The sequence below is a fragment of the Lissotriton vulgaris genome, chromosome 8 (assembly GCF_964263255.1).
Source record: "Lissotriton vulgaris chromosome 8, aLisVul1.2, whole genome shotgun sequence".
NCBI classification, from domain to species: Eukaryota; Metazoa; Chordata; class Amphibia; order Caudata; family Salamandridae; genus Lissotriton; species Lissotriton vulgaris.
In genome coordinates, this window is record NC_141696.1 from 1,129,028,367 (window position 1) to 1,129,048,335 (window position 19,969).

Genomic DNA, 19,969 nt, shown 5'->3' on the forward strand with positions numbered 1-19,969 from the left:
GCTAACGAATGATGATGGATTCAACCCAGATCTGTGAATGGGGGCGAGTGTCTGAAAGGTTTCAGAACTCCGTCCATCATCTCCTTGTGTTTTCCTTGGAAGATGAAAGACACTGGGGATGGAGAAGAGCTGGCCTAACAACCTGTGCCACCCAGGGACATTCTGCACTTTAGTATGAAAATCAGGCTCAACTGCAAAAACTACCCAACTCCGGGGTGGCAGAGCATCAACTGGCTGCCCAATTAGTAATGGCAATAATTCAGTGTTGTAGAACCCAAAGATTGATGTACTGCGCGCCACAAGAGCAGCAGCATGAAGGGGGGGGGGCTATCAGGGGGTGACCGAGCAAATGACTGGAGCCAGAGATGGGCCACAATTAGGAGATGTAGAGTGTAAGGAAGCACCTAAATTCTCTGCTTCGGGTGCTTGGAAGTGATATGCCTATTATCGCACATTTGCAAGCAGGGTACCAACAGAGTCAGGGGAGGTGCCAGCAGGACATTACATCATCACTCCTAATTCGGGGCTAGGCATGGCCTTCCAATCCAAGCCTCCTACATATGGTCTATCTAGTAAAGGGTGTACATATATATAAAATGTAAAAACACAGAGGTGGTGGACAGGGGACTCTCAATACAGTGTGTTGTCCATTGTCGCTATCTAATTTGAAGGTAACCTCAAATTCGAAGTGGCATGCATATTCATATTATACTTTTAGCTGTCTTGGGTATGATAGAGGGGGGATGACAAAAGCCATGCTAAGCTGAAAGATTTTCGAGTCTTTGTCAGTTGCGGTCTCATCCAAGGCATCCATGGAGCAGATCAAGACCAGCATTCTGATAGGACGTAGTAGCAAAAGCTGACATTCTGTCTTGCATCGCCTGTGTCAGGGACAGAGCACCGGAGGAGGATATAGAGGAGGGCAGTCCCCACTGGAAGCCACAGCCACCCCAACAGGGTCCCAGGCTTGTCTGGGGGCAGGCAAAGTCAGTCTCAGGTGAGTCATAGCACTGATGCGCCACCAAGTCCCAAGCATCAGCAGGCTCCGTGAAAAAGTAAGATCGTTGGTTCGCAAGAACCTTTAGATCATCGGGAATAACACAGTGTATTTGAAGCCAGCATTTCTTAGTTTCCATTTCATGGACATGAAGGTGGCCAGCTTCTGCTGGACTGCAAGGATGTAGTCTGGGAAGAAGTGTATATGTGCGTTTTCAATGGTCATGCATCCTGCGCTCCTGCCAGCTTCCAGAGTTGCGCCCTTGTCTGTAAAATTTACTATTTTAGCCACCACAGGTCTGGGGCATTACCAGATGGGAGGGCCTAAGCGGTACACGTGGGAGCATTCAAAAGTGAAATTTGGCAAGAGTCCTGTAGGTGCAACATGGGTAGAGAACCAAGTTTCAAAGAAATTTGTGGGGTTTGTGCCCTCCTTGCGGAAAGCCTATGTTGCTCAGGGTTTCATGGCAGGATTTCTCCTCCACGTCGTCCATCTTGTTATCTAGCAAGCATACTTTGTTGGCGAGTTCCACAATTTGTTTGCTGAGGTCCTTTGTTTGAGGTTGGAGGTCCTGTATGGCTGCCTCGGCCAGATCTCTGAGATGGCGTTGAGGGTCTTTTCCAGCTTGGTTGTTTTAATTTCCGATGTGGGCTGCAGCTGCGTCAGGTTAAAGGGTCGCAGGATGTCTTGGCAGCGCTTCAGTCATCTCTGTCAGGGTCAAGGCTGAGGCAGTTCTGTGCCTGCCCATTTGTAGGGGTCTCAAACCCTGTGTAGTCCTCCATGTGTCTGTGGCTATGTAGGTGTAGGAGATTAATAAAGCTCCAGGGGAGGAAGGTGGTGGAGTAACAGTGTGGTAGGCCAAGGCCTGCCCTACCGCCGCCTCAGTCTGCAGATTAGTCCCAGCCGGGGAAGGTACATGCAGTCCCACCTCTCTTCATGCTTTAGGCCATGCATTGGCTGTCAGAGGGACCGAGTATCGTCCTACACTGGCTCAATCGTCAGGTAAGTCCGAGGCAGGGATGCACGAGGATCCCCACCTCCCTCTAGGCCTCTGGCTATGCAGTAGCAGCCCAAATGAAGGGCCCAGGGATCTGAGGCAATCCAGAATAAGTAGGGGGTGGAATCAACTAACTAGCCTGACACAGCTGCAGCCTAGGACAGAAATGATGGCAACCAAGCTGGAAAAGATCCTGAACGCCATCTCAGGGCCAATCCTGTGCCTTCCCATTATTAGGGGTGTCAAACCCCATGTAGTCCGCCACATGTCTGTGGCTACGTAGGTGTAGGAGGTGAATAAAGCTCCTGCGGAGGTAGGTGGTGGAGTAGAAAACAAGTTACTTACCTGTAACTACAGTTATCCAGTATTGGTATCTTTCATAGATTCACATGCGTGAATCATTCCCCGTCGCTGAGGTAGGAGTCAAAATACAAAAGCAGTGCCTTAGTAAAACAGTAGTAGGCTAAAAGAAAAGCCAAAAGGCCTAAAACTTAGTAGCCTATCTACCTCATTATATGAAAAGAACTAAAAAATAGTTCCAACCAATCATCTACCAGCACCCTCTAGAACCTTCCCAGCAGAGGCAGTTCTCCTCAGATTTTCTTAGCACAAGTGGGAAGTAGAGATCCCAAGTAAAGAACTGTCTCGCCGGGGAGGAGGGTGGGTGCATGTGAATCTATGAAAGATACCAATACTGGATAACTGTAGTTACAGGTAAGCAACTTATTTTCTCATCCAGTATTAGGGTATCTTTCATAGATTCACATGCCTGAATCAGAATAGCAAGCAGTTAGCTCACATATTGTCGTTTGCGGATGGTGGAAGACAGGGTTTTTATATGAACTCCCAAAACACATCCGGGAAGGTTAGAGCATTTTAACAAGATCAAAGAATGCATATAAATAAATCATACCTATGGAAAGGCAAGTTTGAAATACACGATTAAGCATAAATTGAAATCTATAAACTTAATAAACATACATATACAATGTAGAAAAAATAAATACGTAATTCTAACCTTATTGAAAAAGATGTTGAAGAATGGCTTGTTCCACAGCTGCATAGTCCTGCGACGCAGATTGCAGACAGTAGTGCTGTGTGAACGTGTGGACATTTTTCCATGTCGCAGCACGACAGATATTTTCTAATGTGACTCCAGCAAATAGCGCAGTAGAAGCTGCTACAGTTCTGGTGGAATGCGCTTTAACCTTTCTCTGCAAAGGTTGGCTTTGTCATGGCAGAAATGAATTGTGGAAGCAAGCCACCTGGCTATAGTTGCCTTAGTCACAGCAGTCCCAAGTGTGGCTTGACCATAGGCGATTAGTAATTGATTGGATTGCCTGATGTCCTTAGTTTTCTGTAAATAGAATTTAAGACAACGCTTTACGTTAAGTGAGTGTAAAGCTCTTTCTGCTGGCGTAGCTGATCCGGAAGAAAGTTTTTAGCTTTACAGGCTGATTTAAATGGAATGAAGATGGTACTTTAGGGATACATTTTGGGATTTGTCCCGTGGATTTACCTAATCCTTAGAGAAATGCAAAAAGGGTTCTGATATAGTGAAAGCTTGAATTTCACTAACCCTTCGAGCTGATGTAAGAGCTAATAAAAGTGGCGCTTTCCATGTTAGAAATTTGAGCTCAGCCTTGTCTATGGGTTCAAACGGCCTTCTCATTAATTGAGTCAACACTGTGTTCAATACCCACTGTCGAGGTGGTGCACGTATTGGAGGGAAAACTTGAAAGAGAGCTTTCATAAATTGTTTGATAAGAGAAGAGGAATAAAGTAAAGGTTTGTTAGAACTCTTCCAGAACCTGAAAATCGCAACAAGGTGAACCTTGATAGAGGAGAACACAAGTTCAGCTTTGGCAAGAGATAATAAATAAGGAAGAATATCCTCCACTGGAGCTTGGAGAGGGTGGACATCATTCACCTCACACCAATGACAGAATCGCTTCCATGTTAAATGACAGGTTTTAACTGTACTCTGGGCACGAAATCTGGCTAGAATTTCACGACAGGCCTGAGAAATGTTCAGATCTTTGAATTCTAGAAAATCAGGAGCCATGCATACAAGCGCAGAGACTGTGGATCTGGATGAAGTATTTGATCCCTCTCCCTTGTCGACAACGTGAGTGTCGGAACTAGACGTAAGGGGTCCTCCTGGGAGAGCAGAAGCAGTTCCTGAAACCAATATTGCCGTGGCAAGCGGGGAGCAATTAGGATGAGATGGCAGCCCTCCCTCTTCATCTTCATCTTTTGAAGAACTTTCAGAATCAATGGTATTGGGGAAAAGAGTATGCACAAATCCCTGACCAGCGCATGGACAGGGCATTCCCCCTTGATCCCTGTTGAGGGTACCTGCTGGCATAGTATTGGCATTTCTTGTGTTAGCAATATCTAGAGCGCAGTCTATAATTTCGGATGGGGCTCGCTCCCCTTCGAAAATAATTTTTCCTGCCTCTTGTCTACGGTACTCTGGAATGAGGTCCATAAATTCTGTTAAATCTGACCACATTTGGCGGTCATATCGACCGAAAATGGCCAGCAAATTTTTGATGCCTTAATGGAGGCTGCTGCATTGGTGGAAAACTTTTTCCCTATCAAGTCCAATCTCCTTCCTTCTTTATCCGGTGGTGTTGAAATTAGCTTAGCTGGATTTTTGGATCTCTGTTGTGCAGCCTGTGATATAACTGAATCTGGTGGTGGATGACCTATCAGACAAGATGGAGTATCCGGAGGAGCACGGTACATTTTCTTAATGCGTGGGAGAACCGCAAGTACCGAGGCAGGCGTTTTCCTAATTTTAATCCCTTCATTCCAAATATAATCAAGGATGGGAATCACTCTTGTTATTTTCCGGTATTCTTCTTTAAAATCACGCAAGAAGCAACCCGTGTGCTCTATCGTGACTGGTAACTGAAATCTGGTTTGCAGCACGCTGCATCAGGTTGTGAAAACCACCGATGTCCTCAGGGGGAGAATCTGATGGCTGAGGAATAGGCGGAGAAGGCATGGGAATGATATAGTCGTCCCAAGAATCCACATTGCCAGTATTGTCGGGTAATTCAGGCTCTTAGACATCATCCTCGTCCGAGAAAGAAGTATCATGGTGTGCTTGAGGTACTGTTTCAGAAGGTTGTGTTGGAGAGCTAGGGTCCTCCACCTGCGGCAGCGAGACTGGTGTTTCCGTAGATAAGGGTGGTAAAACAGGAGCAGGCGGTACTGAAGGAAACCTTTGGCGGTAATCTTCTAACATGGCTTGCAGATCTTGTATTAAAGTGGGAGGAAGATGACTTGTCTCTATGTGATCCGAAACCCTCCTGGGAGGTTTTTGATAAGGGGCAGAGAGGTGTTCCTAGTAAAGAAGTTCCTGGTAAAAGTGTTCCTGGTAATAGTTTTCCTCCTCATCATCTTGACACTTTATTTGAAGTTCAGAGGGGTGGCGAGCTATGCTGAACGGTCCCTCATCATCTTCGTCATCAAAGTCCTCATCCTCCACATAAGTCTCTAGAATATGAGATGGTAGCAGAGGAGATATGTTGCTGTAATCATGTCTCTGGTAAGTTTTTAATTGGAAGTGAGTGAAGGAAATAGGTGTAGTCTGTGAAACTGGTAGAATCGCCATTGACAGACTCTTCGTCGACGGGCTCTTCGTCGTCGAAGGAATGATCTTCGTCGACGGTGTTTTCGTCGACGGGCTCTTCGTTGACGCTGTCGTCGTCGATGGGCTCAACGTCGAAAAGGAGGACTTTACCTTCGTCGTTGATGGAACTGTCGTCGACAAGCTCGACGTCGACGCTGTCGTCGACAGAGACTTAGTTAATGAACTCTTCGCCAATGAATCCTTCGCCCCACTAGATTTCTTTGAAATGGAGATCTTAGAAGACACAATAGGCGAAGAGATGGGCGTAGTGGAGACTGTAGCGGTAGATAGAGGAGCAGCAGAAGTCACAGAGACCATATGAGAGGAAACCAGAGGAAGGGTTTTAACCTGGATTTTACTCACGGCTCTGGGGGCTGAAGGCCTTCTAGAAACCTCAGATGACGGACACAGCGATGACCCAGAGGATAGTTTGGAAGACCTCTGTGACTGGTCAGAAACTTCATGAGAAGCCTTGTGATGCTTTCTCCCCTCACTGGAAGAGCTGTCATGAGATCTAGCCCTCTTGCTAGATGTCATGGCCTTGTCATCCTGCTCAGCCAAGGAGGATTTCAACCACAAAAGCAACCTTGCCTCCCTGTCCCTAACAGTTTTAGCAGGGAAGGTCCGGCAGATTCTACAATCCTTAACAACATGTTTAGGATGTAGACAGTAGATGCAGTCCTCGTGCTGATCATCCACATGGACCCTCTTCTTCACACAGGTCCTGCAAGGTCTAAAAAGAGCCATCTTGTCAGACATTTTGAAGAACAAAGGTGAGGAAACTGAGTAGGCACGATGTGCGGTGAAAATCTGAGGAGAACTGCCTCTCCTGGGAAGGTTCTAGAGGGTGCTGGTAGATGATTCTTTGGAAATATTTTTAGTTCTTTCATATAATGAGGTAGATAGGATACTAAGTTTTAGGCCTTTTGGCTTTTCTTTTGGCCTACTACTGTTTTAGTAAGGCACTGCTTTTGTATTTTTTACCGTGGGATTCCCGCCTCGGCGACAGGGAATGATTCAAGCATGTGAATCTATGAAAGATACCCCAATACTGGATAAACAGTGAGGTAGGCCAAGGCCTACCCTACCGCCGTCTCAGTCGGCAAATTAGTCACAGCCGGGGAGGCACGTGCAGCCCCACCTCTCTTCAGGCTTTAGGTCCTGCAGTGGCAGCCAGGGAAACCAGGGCCCATCCTACCCGGCTCAATTGTCATGTAAGACCCAGGCAGGGATGCACGAGCATCCCCACCTCCCTCTAGAGCTTTGGTTGTGCAGTAGCAGCCCAGATGAGAGGCCTAGGCCTTTGGTTGTGCAGTAGCCGCCCAGATGAGAGGCCCAGGGATCCGAGGCAATCCGGAAGAAGTAGGGGGTGGCAATCTGGAAGAAGTAGGTGATGGAATCAATGACCAGGGTCCCTAAAGTCTAGACGGGGTGGTCACACCCTGGGAGTGCTGAGTGCATTTACTCATTTTCAGGCTACCTGAAGGCCCAAGAGCACAACAATGTCCTTGCCCAGCACAGCCCACGGTTTGCACCCCTCACCAGGCTGGCCCCACAAGGTCCCGCCACACCAGTCAATACATAGTAATAAAATATTAGGAGTATTCTGAAATGTAAGGAATATGCTACTTACCAGTATGCATCTGTTCTTGGCATGTAGGGCTGCTGACATTCATATCCGTGCATAGGTCGCCGCCTAGTGTTGGGACCGGATGATTGCACCTTGTTGTCCTGGAAGAGTCTTCGAAGTATCACGAGATAGGTGACTCTTCCCCTGGACTACAGTGCGCATGGGCGTCTTCTCCATCCTCAGATTGTTTTTCGCCATTGTGGCAGAGATGGAGATAGTAAAGTAAGAGATGGCCATGCAAAAGATAATGCTGCAGCTGCGACAGGCATCGGGCGGGGAGGGCGGGCGATATGATTGTCAGCAGCCCTACATGCCAAGAACAGATGCATACTGGTAAGTAGCATATTCCGTTCGAGGCATGTGGCCTGCTGAATTCCTATCTGTGCATTGACTGTATAGCAGTATCTCCTCTAGCGGTGGTTACCTGTGCCAGCTGCAGCAGTTTGAAAAAGAGTTTTGAGGACAGCCTGGCCTACAGCAGCTTGCTGCTTTGCTTGCACGTCTACACAGTAGTGTTTTGTGAAAGTGTGTATAGTAGTCCATGTGGCTGCTCTACATATGTCTTCAAGAGGAATATTTCCTAGGAAAGCCATGGACGCCCCCACTTTTCGCGTAGAATGTGCTATTGGAGGGACAGTTAAAGTGCATTTGGCCTTTTGATAACATATTTGAACAAGTTACTTACCTTCGGTAACGATATATCTGTATGAAACAGTAGTTAGTATTAGATTCTTTACCTTAGAATATCCCCAGGCGTCAGACTGGATCCGGAAATTTTTGCGTAGCAATACCCCTGCGCGTCATTAGGCGTCGTCTCTGGCTCCGTGTCCGTCGTCGGCGTCGTCTGCGCCGGAATGACGTCGTCGGAGTACTTAGACGCCGCCCATGCGCGCTGACGTCAGTTCTTAGACACAGCTTTTCCGCGCCAGATACGCAGAGCCATGCTAGAACCAACACTGGTGCCAAGAAACTAGGGCCCTGAAAGGGGATGACCTTAACCCTAGGTATCAGTTCGCAGAACGGGGAGGATGGGTGGGGCGGTAAGGAATCTAATACTAACTACTGTTTCTTACAGATATATCGTTACCGAAGGTAAGTAACTTGTTCATCTGAAAGAAACAGATTAGTATTAGATTCCTTACCTTAGAATAGATACCCGAGCAATACCAACCCCGGTGGTGGTTCTGCGAACCAATACTCACACCAGAAAGTCCTGGAGGACGGAACGGCCAAAGAAGCCATCCCTCCGGACTTGACTGTCCAGGCAGTAGTGCCTCGCAAAGGTGTGCAGCGAGGCCCACGTAGCCGCCTGGCAAATGTCCTGCAGGGGGACTCCCCGACCCAGGGCAGTAGTAGCCGCCGTGGCCCGAGTGGAATGGGCCCTCAGCCCAACTGGAGGCTCCTTTCTAGCCAAGGAGTAGCACGCCTTGATGCATAAGACGACCCACCGAGAGATGGTCCGTTAATGCACCGCCCGTCCCTTCTTCGCACCCACATAACCAACCAAGAGTTGGACATCCACCCGGAACTGGCGTGTGCGATCCACATAGAATGAAAGCGCATGTTTTGGGTCCAGATGATGGAGCCGCTCTTCATCCTTTGAGGGATGCGGAGGCGGGAAGAAGGAGGGCAAGGTGATGGACTGCCCGATGTGGAAAGCAGAGACTACCTTGGGCAGGAAAGATGGTTTTGTACGCAACACCACTTTGTCCGGATGCACAGACAGGAAAGGGGGTTTGCAAGATAGAGCCTGGACCTCACTCACTCTCCTGGCAGAGGTGATGGCAACCAGGAAAGCTGTCTTCAAGGTGAGAAGACGGAGAGGACAAGAATGAAGTGGCTCAAAGGGAGCGCACAACAGGAAAGTAAGAACCAGGTTCAAGTCCCACTGATGCATCACAAAGGGAACAGGTGGAAACATGTGTGTGATGCCCTTCAGAAAACGAGTTACTATAGGGGACTTGAACAAAGAAGGTTGATCAGGCAGCCTTAGGAAGGCCGAAAGGGCAGAAAGGTAGCCCTTGATAGTGCCCAGAGCAGAGCCCTGCTGGGCAAGAGAAAGAAGAAAGAGAAGAACTTCAGAAAGAGGGGCAAGTAAGGGGATCCACAGCCTTTGCTGTGCACAATGCCACAAATTTGTTCCACCGGCAGGCGTATACCGACTTTGTGGAGGGACGCCTGGCTGCCAGAATAACATTACAGACTTCAGGAGGCAAGTCAAATGGCCTCAACTGCCGCCGCTCAATCTCCAAGCAAGGAGGTGGAGACTGGACAGGTTCGGGAGGAGGACCGTCCCCTGCTGCTGCGACAGAAGGTCATCCTGAAGAGGCAGACGGATCGGGGACCGACTGACATATTGAGTAGCTCGAGATACCAGTACCTTCGAGCCCAGTCCGGAGCCACAAGGATGACTTGGGACCGGTCGCGCCTGATTTTCTTCAGCTCTCTGGGCAGAAGTGGTATAGGCGGAAAGGCGTATAACAGACCGCAACTCCACTCGCGACGAAATGCGTCGCCGAGCGTGTGCCGCCTTGGAAATTCCAACGCACAGAACTGATGACATTGCGCGTTCTCTTCAGTGGCGAATAGATCTAACCAAGGCTCTCCCCACTGCAGAAAGATGCCTTGCACCACGTCCGAGTTCAGACGCCATTCGTGATCCATCGAGCACCGTCGGCTGAGTTCGTCCGCCCTGGCGTTCAGAGAACCTGTCAGGTGGTGAACCACCAGGGTCACGCCCTGATGTTCCAGCCACTGCCAGAGGCGCAGAGCCTCTTGACAGAGGGTCCAGGACCCAACACCGACCTGTTTGTTGCAGTACCACATGGCGGTGGTGTTGTCCGTGAACACCTGCACTGCACTCCCTCGGACAGAGGGGAGGAATGCCTTCAGTGCCAGACGAATCGCCCGCAGCTCCAGAAGGTTGATATGGAGCTGGGACTCCGCCGGAGACCAGAGGCCTCTGATCTCCGCCTCTCCCATGTGGCCTCCCCAGCCCTGGAGGGACGCGTCCGTCACAACCACGTGCTCCGGTTGGGGAAGGGAGAGTGATCTGCCGCTGACCCAATCGCGGTCCGTGAGCCACCACTGCAGCTGTCTTGCAGTGCCCTCCGAGATCAGGACATGGTCGGACAGGTTGCCCTGATGCTGGGCCCACTGAAACTTCAGGTCCCACTGCAGAGCCCGCATCCGGGCGTAATGCACCAGAAGGATGCAGGAAGCCATCAGCCCCAGGAGCCGCAGCGTCAACCTGACCGAAACCCGAGATAAAGGCTGAAAGATCGGAATCAGAGCCTGAATATCCCGGACCCACTGCTCGGGAGGATAAACCCGAAACTGCGCCGAGTCCAGAACAGCTCCAATGAAGAGGAGCTTTTAGGAGGGACACAGGTGTGATTTCGACACGTTGATTGAAAACCCCAGCAGGTGCAGGAGATCCGCCGTAATCTGGAGGTGGTTCACACAACAACCAGTCGTCGAGGTAGGGGAAGACTGAAACCCCTAACCTGCGCAGATGAGCTGCGACCACCGCCATCACTTTCGTGAACACCCGTGGGGCGCTGGTAAGGCCAAAGGGGAGCACGGTAAACTGAAAGTGCTCGAGGCCTACCGTGAACCGCAGGTAACGCCGGTGGACCGGCAGGACGGGGATGTGAAAGTAAGCGTCCTGCAAGTCCAACGCCACCATCCAGTCTTGCGGGTCTAGGGCAGCCAAGACCTGAGCCAAAGTCAACATCTTGAACTTCTCCTTCCGGAGGAAGCCGTTGACGTTCCGTAGGTCCAAGATAGGGCGTAGGCCCCCTTTGCCCTTCTTGGGTACCAGAAAGTAGTGGGAGTAGCAACCACACCCTACTTCTGGCCCAGGAACGTGCTCGATGGCCCCCTTGGCCAAGAGGGCCGTAACTTCCTCCTGCAGAAGTCCCCCGCGGTGGTACTGCGGTGGCATGGCTGGAGGGGTCGCCTCGAAGGGGAGGGAGTAGCCCCTTCGGACGATTTGCAGCACCCACCTGTCTGATGTGACGGTGCGCCAGTGGAAGAGGTGATGGCGGACCCTGCCCCCCACTGGCGTCACATGGGCCTGAAAACTCGGACTAGGAAGGTTTTGAGGCGGATGCTGCGGGAGCGGGTGCAGACTGGCCTCGCCGTTGTCCCCGACCGCCACCCCAGCGGTTTCCACAGCTGCCACCGCGCTGAAGATTCTGTTGAGGCGGCGTGTGGCTGGCGGCACGTGTGGGGGCGCCCCTTCCTTGGCCACAAAAGGAGCGAAAGGCACCCGACTGCTGGCGCGGGCCGAGAGGCCCAAGGACTTGGCCGTAGTCCTGGAGTCCTTAAAGCGCTCAAGCGCGTGGTCTGCCTGGTCGCCAAACAGGCGACGGCCATCAAACGGCATGTCCAGAAGAGTAGCCTGGACATCGGTCGAAAAATTGGCGCACCGTAACCAGGTGTGGCGTCGAACCACCACTGTCGTAGCCATTGCTCTGCCCAGTGTATCGGTGGTATCCAGTCCGCACCGGAGAGAGTACCGTGCCGCATCTCGACCCTCCACTAGGGCTTGGGTGAGTTTAGCCCTGACTTCCTCAGGGCATTGTGGCAGAACGTCCGCAACCGTGTCCCACTGGGTGTGGGTGTAGCGGCCCAAGAGGCATGCGGTGTTGACTGACCGCAGTCCCAGACTAAGGGACGAGAACACCTTCTTGCCAAACTGTTCAAACCTCTGGTATTCCCTGTCGGGAGGAGCCGACGGGAACGCGGTCTGGGAGTTAGAGGCCTGGATAACCAGGCTCTCGGGGTGGGGTGGGTCGACAGGAAGCTTGGGTCACCCGGAGCCGAGCGGTAGCGTCTGGCCACGTTCCTGTCCACAAGCTGTCCTGAGGCGGGCTTGGACCAGGTGCCCAACAGAATGTCACATAAGGCCTCTTTGAACGGCAGCAGAGGCTCGACCGAGCTTGACTGCGGTTTGAGGACCTCGGTGAGGAGATTAGTCCTCACGGCCCCCGAGGGGAGCGTAAGGTTTAAGGCCTTAGCCGCCCGCATCAGCACAACGCTATAGGCTGCCCCCTCCTCCGTAGCCACGGTAGGAGGGGAGACAAAACCAGTGTCTGGAGAGAGGTCCAGGCCGCTGGCCTCCCCAAGCTCCACTGTCCAGTCCGCTTGGTCCTGACACTCCCGTGTCAGAGGGTCCTCAGACCCCTCCCAGTCCTCTTAGTCACCCAATTCCTGGTAGCCAGGATCAACAATCGGGGCCCGTTCGTGGAACTGGAATGTACCTAGAGCTGTCTCATACGGCTCCCAGCGGGGCTGTGTCGACGGCTGAACGAGAGCAACAGTAGGACTGGGGCCGGCATCGACGGAAGTTGGCGCCGGCGGTGACACCCTCGGGGACGGCGCCGGTGAGGTCATAAGGATCCGGATCCGGTCGGGGCCTGCGGCGCCGGGACCGAAGTCGCCGGCGGCGCCGGGGCCGAAGCCGCCGACGGCGTCGGTGCCGAAGCACCCGACCCGCTAGGCCCCTGAGCCGGGCCCACTGGGCCTGAAGGCGCCGTGGGGCCTGGTGGAGAAGAGAGCGACCTCATGGCCATGAGGTACTGCTTGATGTCCTCCCGCGTCGCATCTTGCTCAGGGACCCGAAGGTATGGGGCAGGATGCGGCGCTAGCGACTTCGGCTGAGCCGCGTGGGTGATGCCACCCAAATCCCCGGCCACGTCAGGCGAGCGTCGGGGGCGGTCAGAGGAGCGATGACGCCGCTCCGACCTTTCATGCCTCTTACCTGAGGAGGAACCAGAAGACTGATGCCGACTTCCGGAGCTGCGAGGACTCCGACCCCGCGACCGGTCCCTTGACCTCCCGTTGGACCGGGACCTCGAATGGCGCGGGGCTGACTGCCGGAGCTCGAGCCGCTTGCAGGACCGCTCCCGCCTAGCCTTCGACATCAGGGCTCGACAGTCGGAACAGGATCGGCCGTCGTGGTTGAGGCCTAGGCATTGCAGACACTGGTGATGGGGGTCAGTATTCGACATCAGTCGACTACACTTCGAGCAGGGTTTGAACCCGGGCATCCCTACCGGCACCTGAAGAGTCGAGAACGACTTGAAGAGGATCAAAAATGATCAAAAAGTTTTAGTCAAAAAGTGACTAAGGGGTAGAGCTTCTCCGGATCTGCCCTAGCTGGCTCGGAAAAAAAAAGAACTGACGTCAGCGCGCATGGCCGGCGTCTAAGTACTCTGACAACGTCATTCCGGCGCAGACGACGCCGACGACGGACGCGGAGCCAGAGACGACGCCTAACGACGCGCAGGGGTATTGCTACGCAAAAATTTCCGGATCCAGTCGGACGCCTGGGGATATTCTAAGGTAAGGAATCTAATACTAACCTGTTTCTTTCAGATGAATGCATTTAACTATCCATCTGGCTATTCCTGACTTTGATATTGGATTTCCTTTACGTTGTGGTGAAAAAGCAACAAATAATTGCTTTGTTTTCCTAAATGATTTCGTTCTGTCCACATAATAAAGCAGAGCTCTCTTTACATCCAGTGTGTGTAGGGCTCTTTTAGCTACTTACTGTGGATTTTGGAAGAACACTGGCAGTTCTATCAAATGATTATTATGGAAATTAGATATGACCTTTGGCATAAACTTAGGGTTTGTTCTGAGAACCACCCTGTTAGCATGTACTTGCATGAAGGGTTCTCGAATTGTTAGTGCTTGTAACTCGCCTGAGTGAGGTAATGGCAATCAAGAATGCCACCTTCCACGTTAAGAATTGCAGTTCGCATGAGTGTAGAGGTTCGAAAGGAGGTCCCATAAGTCTGGTAAGTACTATATTTAGATTCCAGATTGGGGAAGGTGGGTGTCTTGGAGGGATCACCCTTTTAAGACCCTCCATAAAAGCCTTTATTGCTGGTACTCTAAACAGTGAAAGGTGTTGCCTGTTTTAAAGGTATGCTGCTACAGCAGTGAGGTGTAGTCTTATGGAAGAGTATGCTAGGTTGCATCTTTGAAGATGCAGCAGGTAACATATAATGTTCTGTATGGAAGCATCTAAAGGGTTGATTTGGTTATTGCAGTAAATGACAAATCTCTTCGATTTAGCTGCATAGCACGCTCTCGTAGTTGGTCGTCTTGCCTCTTTAATGATGTTCATGCAGTCTGGAGGCAAGTTAAGGTATCCAAATTCTAAGACTTCAGGAGCCAGATCGCTAGGTTCATCTGATTGGGATCTGGGTGTCTGATTTCTCCATGGTTCTGAGTTAGAAGATGGGGTACAAGGTTCAGCCTTTGTGTAACATGGCTGTCTCGCCCATGTGGGAGCAACTAGGATTAGTGTGAGTGATTGCTGCCGCAGTTTGCGTGCCACCAGCGGAATCAGTGGTGCTGGGAGAAAAGCGTACGCAGATCTGCCTGACCAGTTCATCCATATCGCATTGCCTTGTGACATCGGACGTGGGAACCTGGCGGCAAAGTACTGGCATTTTGAGTTTTCGTTTGTGGCAAACAGGTCTATCTCTGGGTGCCCCCACTGCCTGAAGATTTGTTGGAGAACTTGGGGGTGAATCTCCCATTCGTGTAGTTGTTGGCTGTGCCTGCTGAGCAGATCTGCTATTTGATTGTCTTTCCCTGGGAGGTGTTCTACAAGGAGAAAGATATCTTTGGAATTGCCCACTTCCATATGCTCTGTGCCAAGTGGGACAGATGTGGAGAGTGTGTTCCTCCCTGTTTCTGGATATAGTACATTGCTGTCATGTTGCCCGTCCGGATCAACACAGTCTTGCTGTACAAGTATTTTTGGAACGCTTTCAGGGCTAGGAATATTGCTAGCAACTCTAGTTGGTTGATATGCAGTTTCTTTTGTTTGATTGTCCAGAGCCCTTGTACTGTGTAGTGAAGGAGGTGGGCTCCCCAGCCTGTCAGTAATGCGTCCGCTGTTAGTGCTAGTTGTGGAACCGGCTCTTGGAACAGTCGCCCCTTGGAAAGGTTTTGTGGGTTTCACCACTGCAGAGAGTTGTGAGCGCGACTGTCTACCAACACTAGGTCTTTTAGTTGTCCTTGAGCTTGGTTCCACTGCCGTGCTAGGCATTCTTGCAATGGGCGCATTTGAAGTCTGGCATGGAGGACAATGAATATGCAGGAGGCCATCATGCCTATGAGCTGCATGAAGACTCGAGCTGGAAGAGAGTGTTGTGGCAGAAATTTGCGAATGAGCATCTGCATGCTGCCTATCCTCGCTGAGTTTGGGTATGCCTTTGCCACTGAGGTATCTATAGTAGCTCCCCGATATTGTTGTGTGTGGGACGGTTGTAGATGCGATTTTGGGTAGTTTATCGAAAACCCTAGACTGTGTAGCAGCTGAAGTGTTTGAGACATGTCTCTTGCACACTGTTGGTACGATTTTGCTTGTATCAGCCAATCGTCTAGGTACGGGAACACATGGATGTGTTGCCTCCTGAGATGTGCAGCTACTGTCGCTAAGCATTTTGTAAACACTCTTGGAGCTGTGGTCACCCCGAAGGGGAGAACCTTGAATTGGTAGTGTTGACCTTCTATTGTGAACCTGAGATATTTTCTGTGAGGTGGATGGATGGGTATGTGAAAATACGCGTCCTTGAGGTCCAATGTTGCTAGGAAGTATCCTTGCTGTAGCAACGGGAGCACTTGCTGTAGTGTGATCATATGGAAGTGCTCCGACAGTATGTATTGATTTAGGGGTCTGAGGTCCAGTATTGGTCTGAGGGAGCCGTCCTTCTTGGGAATAAGGAAGTATAGGGAGTATACTCCTGTCCCTTGGTGTTGGGAAGGGACTGGCTCTATGGCCCCCTTTTCCAGCATGCATTTCACCTCTTGTTGTAGCAGGGTGATGTGTTCTTTGGACATAGGACGGTGTCTGGGTGGTATGTTTGGTGGGGTAGAAGTGAGTTCTAGGCAATAACCATACTGGATAATTTATCTCACCCACCAGCGTGATGAAGTCACTGTTTTGTGGCAGTGGAGGCTCTGGTGTTATTGTCTCCACGTCCTCTTCCCTTGTTATTGTTGCCCCTATAACCTCCTCTGTTGGAGTTCTTGTTAAAGGAACCTTGGGTGTTGCCTTTGTATGTAGATGAGGTCTGTGAAGTATTGCCTCGTGTAGCTGCTCTGTATGAGGAGCGTCGAAAGGAACCTCTGTGTTGCTGAAACTGCAATGCACCCATTGAATTTGCAGTTTCTGTGTCTTTCTTCATTTTGTCTAAAATGGTGTCAACTGCAGGGCCTAAAAGGAAGTCTTGATTGACTGGCTGGTTAAGAATGGTAGACTGCACCTCGTTCTTAAAGCCCGAAATACGCAGCCATGCATGTCGTCGTAGTAAAACGCTAGTGTTAATTGACCTGGCTGCGGTGTCGGCTGCGTCAAGCGCACATTTGATGGAGGCGTTTGTAATAAATTTTCCCTCCTGTATGAGGTCATTAGCTTGGGCTTTAAAAGGCTCAGGCAGGTGTTGCATTAAGCTTTCAAGCTGGTCATAGTGTGCCCTGTATTAACGAGCTAGCAGAGCTTGTGTATTTGCAATTCTCCATAAATTGGAGGCCTGTGATGCTACCCTTTTACCTGAGGCCTCTTGTATTTTGGACTCTTTATCAGGAGGAGGAGCCTCCCCTGTTGTCTGTGAGTTGGCCCTTTTGCGTGCATTAGCCACTACCAGTGAGTCTAATAGTACCCGACCTCTGATATAGGTAGGGTCTGTAGGGGCTTCTCTGTATTTCTTTTCAATCCTGGGACTGATTACACGTGCCCTGGCTGTATCTTTAAATATATCAGGCGCATGTTTTAACACCCCCTTTAGCATAGGAAGTGTTCTGATGTTTTTCTCCGAAGTAGGGTAAGTGTCAAATAAGAAGTCTTCGTCTATAGGGTCATTGTGCATGTCTACGTTGTGGTACTGCGCTGCCCTGTCTATTAGTTGGTTGAAGACAATGGTGTCATCAGTAGGTGACGGCTTTGTTGGGTATGAGGAGACGTCAGGGATGGGATGGGTGTCGTATGGGTCAGTTGGCTCTCCCCATGGTTCATTTTGGGGGTTAGGATCCTCTGGATAATCATAATCATGCTGAGGATCTTCCCCTGTGTCGCCCTCATTGTCCCCATAGTGAGAAGGAGAGTAGTAGGCATAGTGGGATAGAAAGGAATGAAGCGTCTAGAGGGAGAAGTCCCAAAGTCCTTCTTCTTTAGAGGAATGAGAGTCCGTGTCCAGTGGTCTCTTCTTCCTGTGTAGGATTGTGACTTTACCAGTCTCAGGATTAATATATATTTTTGCCTGGTCGTCTGATGAATCTGGATGGAAGAGTTCTTCTTCCACTGTCCTTGGTTGTGTCTTTGACTTCTTTGGCTTAGTCTGTTTTGGATCGACTATTGCCTCTGGGTCGATAACCTCTTCTGTTTCGACGACTTTGCTCTTCTTCGGCTCGGACCCTTTCTTCGGGTCGACGAGTGATTTCGGATCGACCGGGTTTTCTGGTTCGACGCACTTCTTGTGCTCGACAGGTTTTTTCGGTTGACTGTCTTCCTTTGCCGAGTCGATGGCTTTTTTCGGATCGACTGGTGTTTTTGGAGCGCTTGTCTTTGGTTCGATAGCTTTCTCCAGCTGGATCACAGGCTTCGATACGGCACCCTTTACATCGGCGACCTTCTACGGTTCGGCGACCTTCGGCACAGCTGGCTTTTTTGGGTCGACGGCCTTCTTCAGGCCGGTGCCCTCCGGCTCGGTGGCCTTCTTTGGCTCAACTGCCTTTTTAGGTTCGGCGCCCTTTGGCTCGACGGCCTTCTTTGGTTCGGCGCCCTTTGGGTCGACGGTTTTCTTTGGGTCGACGCCTTTAGGCTGTTTGGCCTTTTTCGGTTCGACGACCTTCTTGGGTTCTAGACCCTTCTTTGGGATCACGTTACTTGGCCCCGGGGTCTCTGAAGGCTTAGTCTTTGGTTTCGGAGCCGAGCCGGACGGCGGGGCTGGCGAATGTTTCTTCGGATCTTGGCTAAGGCCTTTTGGCGATGCCTCGACCGGAGCCTTCGGTAACGGGGTAATCGGTGTCGGTGGTAGTGTACTCACGATTTGCCCCGGTGGGATCTCGTCGTCGGAGTCCGAGTAGTCCTCGACGGTGACGATCTCTAGGTCCGAATCTACAGCTTCTGGAAGTTCTTGGTCATCATCGAAGATGTTGTCTGGTTCCGGTGCCTGTCGCTGCATCTCTTGCCTAGTGGCCCGTCAAATCCGTATGGTTTTCTTCGAACGGAATTGAGCACAGGCTGGGCAGGTTTCTTCCTTATGGTCTGGTGATAGGTTCTTGCTGCATACTGAGTGTTTGTCAGTATGCGGAACTTGGAGTGGCATTGTGGGCACCTTTTGAACGGGCTCCTTTCCACCAACAGCAGGCCCACGTGGCGTCAAAAAGGCCCAATGGCCCGCGTCGACCACCGGTCCGAGATGGAAAGTTCGATCGAGTCAATAATTACCGAGCGAGAACAATACCGTCGAAGTCGAAGGCCTTTTGGCCTTTAGAAAAGTTTTGTTTCAATTCCGAAGTTGGAGTATAGGAATAACATCCGAACCCAATGGTGAAAAAAACAATCTGAGGATGGAGAAGATGCCCATGCACACTGTAGTGCAGGGGAGGAGTCACCTATCTCGTGATACTTTCAAGACTCTTCCAGGACAACAAGGTGCAATCATCCGGACCCAACACTAGGCGGCGATCTATGCACAGATATGAATTTAGCAGCCCACATGCATCGAACACAATGCTTATCTCAAAATGCAAACCAGACCTAGTGGATCTGCTAAGTCATATTCATATTAAGACAAATCGGGATGCATGCCTTTGATTTTAACACGTTAATTGATGAGTGGGAATTAATTTTGATGATTAAAGAGAATACATTACAATTGTCAATATGTAGCAATTCAGTGGATAGCAAAAATAGTGTGTTCTGACTATTTATACTATTGAAAAACTTACCTCATCCCGAGATCATTCTTAGCTGCTAGCCTGAAGGTGAATCCCATTGCAGGAGAGAGCTTTGTAATTCTATATTGCTTCTGTTGCCCATAGTAGCACTGACAAAAATCTCTGCTTCCTTTTCCCTGTGGCCAGCCATGAAAGCATATGTAAGAAAAATGATTGCAAACCAATAAAAAATGAGCTACACCTTTTAGATGGAAAACATTTTTAATATTCAACTTGGGTTATAATACAAGAATTAAATATGCAGCAAAAAATTTAAAAATATGAACCAATCATCATTTCTTCCTATTATTGACTAAGTACCAGTCATGGTTTACATAGTGAAATTAGTAAGATTTTTTGCATCATTATTTGATATGAAAATTAGTCAAAAAGATAAGATTACATTCGTACATTTTTAGCAATTAATACAATTTTCCTCAGTTATTTAAGCACACCGCCACTAGCCCCAAGTCCCACTAACTCTCCCTCCTGAACTTCTCCACTTCTATTAAAGGTGATTCAAAGGTAAAACATACAATCAACGCTAATAGTTTTAGACGTAAACAGCAAACATTTGTAGGAACACAACAATGCAACCATAATATATTTGTGTTGTTGCTTCCATCTTTAAAATGTGTTAAAATAGTGTTAATGCTCTCACTTGGTAAGTGAGGTCTATATTCTGGGGAAAATATTACCAAGAATGGTTATAAATGTCCTTAGGCCTGAGAG

At 50.0% G+C, this 19,969-nt stretch overlaps 1 protein-coding gene across 7 annotated transcripts in view; it reads right to left on the reverse strand.

Annotated features, from left to right (window-relative positions):
* Nucleotides 1-19,969, reverse strand: part of FNDC3A (fibronectin type III domain containing 3A) — a 1,489,010-nt gene that overhangs the window by 614,979 nt on the left and 854,062 nt on the right. For all 7 annotated transcript variants that reach the window (XM_086934979.1, XM_086934981.1, XM_086934980.1 and 4 more), the window contains one exon: nt 19,250-19,374. In XM_086934979.1, coding sequence (XP_086791105.1) covers nt 19,250-19,374 — 125 coding nt within the window. The remainder of the gene's footprint in view (nt 1-19,249; nt 19,375-19,969) is intronic.